A 4206-nucleotide genomic window follows, 5' to 3' on the forward strand; every position below is an offset into this window, starting at 1 on the left:
GTCATTGTTGTTTGGCGGGTCTGGGCTGGGGATTCGAACCTGCCACCTTAGGTGTACGTGGCTGGCGCCTTAGCCGGTTGAGCTATAGGCGCCGAGCCTGCCCACTGCCTTTAATGGTGCTTTTAAACTTGATGTGCTGGGGCTAAGAAATGCTTGCCATAACAACACATAAACACAAAATTTTGTTTATGCATTCAGGTAGCTGAACCTCCCACCCCATCTCAAACTTAAATGGGTGACCAGAAGAACCTCTGGTCAGGCATTTGAAATTCCGAATCAAACCCTTCCTTTATATACATAATCTTTTTTTTTTTTCAGTTTTTGGCTGGGGCTGGGTTTGACCCCACCACCTCCGGTGTATGCAGCCAGCGCCCTAATCCTTTGAGCCACAGGCACTGCCCTATATACATAATTTTTACTTTTCTGCTTTTGAGACAGGGCCTCACTATATTGGCCAACATGGAGTGCAGGGGCTATTGAGTCACAGGTGGTCCCATTACTGATCAGCACGGGTGTTTTTGGGTTTTTTTTAAATAGTCTCACTCTGTTGCCCCAGGCCAAAGTGCCATGGCATCAGGCTAGCTCATAGCCACCTCAGACTCCTGGGTTCAAGCAATCCTTCTGCCGCAGCCTCCTAAGTAGCTGAGATTACAGGAGTCTGCCACAACCACCTGGTTCATTTTTCTATTTTTAGTAAAGATGGGGGTCTCACTCATTCTCAGGCTGGTCTCAAACTCCTGAGCTTGGCCTGGCAGAGTGCTAGTATTACAAATGTCAGCCACCACACCCAGCTCCCCCACTTTTGTTGCCCAGGCTAGAGGGTAGTGGTGTCATGATAGCTCACCGCAAACTCAAACTCCAGAGCTCAAGTGATCTCCTACCTTAGCCTTATGAGCAATTGGAATCACAGATGTGCACCACAACAGCCCTCTAATTTTTTAATTTTTTGTAGAGATGAGAGTTGTTATTTTTTTCAGACAGAGTCTAACTCTGTTGCACCAGGCCAGAGTGACCTGTCATCATAGCTCACAGCAACCTCAAAGTCCTAGGCTCAGGCAATACTCTTAAAAATTGTGTTTTGTTTTGTTTTTTTGAGACAGAGTCCCACTTTGTCACTCTCGGTAGAGTGCCAGGGCATCATAGCTCATGGCAACCTGAAAACTCTTTTTCTTTTTTTAAGACAGAGTCTCACTTTGTCACCCTTGGTAGAGTGTTGTGGTGTCACAGCAACCTCCAGCTATTGGGCTTAGGTGATTCTCTTGCCTCAGCCTCCTGAGTAGCAGGACTACAGGTGCTCGCTGCAATGCCCGGCTATTTTTTTGTTGCAGTTTGGCTAGGGCCAGGTTTGAACCCACCACCCTCAGTATCAGGGGCTGGCGCCCTAGTCACTGAGCCATAGGCACTGCCCAACGCCTGGCTACTTTTTTGCTGTTGCAGTTGTCATTGTTGTTTAGCTGGCCCAGGGCTGGGTTTGAACCTGCCAGTCTCAGTGCATGTGCCTTGTACTGTAACTACTGTGCTACAGGTGCCAACCCACCTCAAAACTCTTGGGCCCAAGTGATCCTCTTGCCTCAATTTTTCATTTTTAGTAGTGATAGGGTCTCACTTTTGCTCAGGCTGGTCTGGAACTGGTAAGCTCAAGTGATCCACCCGCCTTGGCCTCCCAGAGTGCTAGGATTACAGGTGTGAACCAGTGCAAATGGCCTCAAGAGATCCTCTTGCCTCAGCTTCCCAGACAGCTGGGACTACAGGCATGCACCACCACCATCCTATATTTTTAGTATAGACAGGGGCTGACTCTTGCAGAAAATGGTCTCAAACTCCTGAGCTCCAACAATCCACTTGCTTAGGCCTCCCAGAGTGCTAGGATTACAGGTGTAAGCCATAACGTCCAGCCTCCCTCCTCCTTAGGCAACCTGGTGGCCCCCCTGCTCCCATACTGATATGGAATTCACTGAGGACTACAGTCTAGAACTTCCAGATTCAAGTGATCCTCCCCCCTTAGCCTCCTGTGCAGCTGAGACTACAGGTGTGCATCACTGTACCCAGCAATTTCGGCCATGCTGGGCCACTCCTGGTTCTTTTCACAGATCCTTAAACACATGGTGCTTGTTCATGTCAGTGCACCTTTGGGGTGTCCTATTCTGTCAGCCTTATACATTTTTTTTTTTTTTCAAAAACTTGCTATGATGGCCAAAGTCTGCTTGGTGTCAAAAAGCATCCATCTCTTAATGTTCATCTAACACATTCATTCAAACAATGTATCTAGAGGCTGGGGATTTGCTACTGGGCATCACAGATGGGGAACCTGCCCTGAAGAACTTTACCACCTGGTGATTATCCATTATTCAAAGGCCATCTGTGCTTCAGAACCCCAACTTAAATTCTTTGAGAGCAAGGCTGGAATAAAGCATTGCAATTAAGAGCCAGCAGAACAATTCTTTTCTGATCTGGGCTTCAAGTGTCTGAACTGCACAAAAAATTTGCAGGACCCACAGAGAGCCCATAGGAAGCTGCAAACTGCCTGTCCCAAGTACTCTAGTCCCGCCTCTATTCCATCTTCCAAAGAAAACCTAGAAACAGTCACCACTCTTACTGATCTCAGTCATCCTATCTTCAAAACAAAAGAAAACTCCTAGATCCGTAGCCCAGAATAAGGGTGGATCCATAATCTCATTCTCAATTACACAAAGACACAGCAGCCACTCAGTGCAAGGCCCAGGAAACAGCGGAAGGAATCCTGAGGGCTGAACCACCTCACCTCACGGAGAAAAAGCGTGTGACCCAAAAGAAAGCGGTTTGTGGCAGGGTCCGAACTGGAATCCGAAAAAGGAATCGCTCGAGGGGGCGGATTGGGAGTTGGAGGGGACTCACGCTGCTGCTGCTCCAGCGCCAGCTTGCACTTGTAGTAACTGTAGAACTCGCCTCCAAACAGAAACGAGAATTTCGGATTGTCCTTCTGCTTCTCCATCGTCATCTTCTCAAACTCAGGCCCATTGCGAGCCACGAACTGAGCCAGCTTGTCGATGACATTTCGAAGCTCCTGGTCTGGAAGACGGAGAAAAAGCCACGCGAGGCGTCACTGAGAATCGCGCAAACCCGGGGGCTCTGGCTCCCCAGCCCCCTTCCGCTTTGCTGGGGACCCTAAGAGTGGACCCCGAAGAGGGCGCCCTTGTACGGGTCCCGATAGGGGCCATACACTCGCCGGGAATGCGGGGACCCACGGGAGAGGCCGCAGGCGAAACCGCAAGGCCGAGCCCCGCCCCCTCCCAGGCCCGGGACTCCAGGAGGCGGGGCTGGCCAACAGGAAATTCTAGGGAGCGAAAAACGGTCTCTGGGCCGGGCTGGGACTCACCGTCGGGCGGTAGAGGCATCTCCATGGCTCCGGCCGCGGGGAACGTCCTCCGGCGCCTCACGATCGCCCACCAGCGCCGTCTGCGGAAGACGGCCGGAAGTGGCGCCAGGGAGCCGTTTACGGCTGACTACGCGGGCCGCTTCCGCCCGCCACTTACGGCTGTCGCCGGGAAACTCCGGAAGTGTGGGTAGGAGGCGGGCGGGAAAAAGCAGCAGAAGGCTGGCTGCACGCGAGGAGCTAGAGAGACGCATGCGCAGGGACTTCCTGGCGCGTGCGCAGAATGGGCTACTGTGGCGTGACGCGAGGAACACCTGGAACGTCGCGAGCGGCGGTTGGTGGCTGCTGGATCGTCCTCACAGGCCTCCGTCGTAGGCGAGGGACTGGGCGGCCGCTGTCTTCGCAAGACCGGAGGTCTCGGAAGTTCCTTCTTGGGTCTAGGGCCTGTTTTCCTGTGGGGACAAAGAGGAGCTGACACGGTGAGATGCGTCCGGGAGATCCCTGGGATGTGGCGCCTGTCACACTCTCCCCGGCCGGCCGGGAGGTGGAGCAGAACTGGGTGGCGGATTCGGAACTGGACTGTTTTAAATACAAAAGATCATTCTCGGTTTCTTTCCACCTCTGGTAAGGAAGACTTTGGGGCAGGGAATTCGCCCTGACCTCAAACTGCAGGTTTAGAGGGCATAGCAGTTACGTTGCTTCTTAAAAGATAAAGCCACTCCAGCTAATTGTGGGGAAAGATAACCAAAATCAACAAACTTATGTTGTGGACATCCCCTATAATCTCTCTTGCTGACGCTACGTTGGCTATACCTCCCTATTTTTTTCTTTTTTCTTTTTTTCTTTTTTTTTTT

The 4206-nt window shown here is 51.5% G+C and overlaps 1 protein-coding gene across 1 annotated transcript in view; it reads right to left on the reverse strand.

Moving 5' to 3' along the window:
- CHERP (calcium homeostasis endoplasmic reticulum protein) overlaps positions 1–3532 on the reverse strand; it is a 23479-nt gene extending 19947 nt beyond the window's left edge. Inside the window, exons 1-2 of the mRNA XM_003796529.3 lie at positions 3356–3532; positions 2875–3048 (exon numbers count right to left, since the gene is read on the reverse strand). Coding sequence (XP_003796577.1) covers positions 2875–3048; positions 3356–3380 — 199 coding nt within the window. The 5' untranslated portion in view covers positions 3381–3532. The remainder of the gene's footprint in view (positions 1–2874; positions 3049–3355) is intronic.
- Between the last annotated feature and the right edge of the window lie 674 nt (positions 3533–4206).

The sequence above is a fragment of the Otolemur garnettii genome, unplaced genomic scaffold (genome assembly GCF_000181295.1).
Source record: "Otolemur garnettii isolate 467f Iridium unplaced genomic scaffold, OtoGar3 scaffold00105, whole genome shotgun sequence".
Taxonomy (NCBI): domain Eukaryota; kingdom Metazoa; phylum Chordata; class Mammalia; order Primates; family Galagidae; genus Otolemur; species Otolemur garnettii.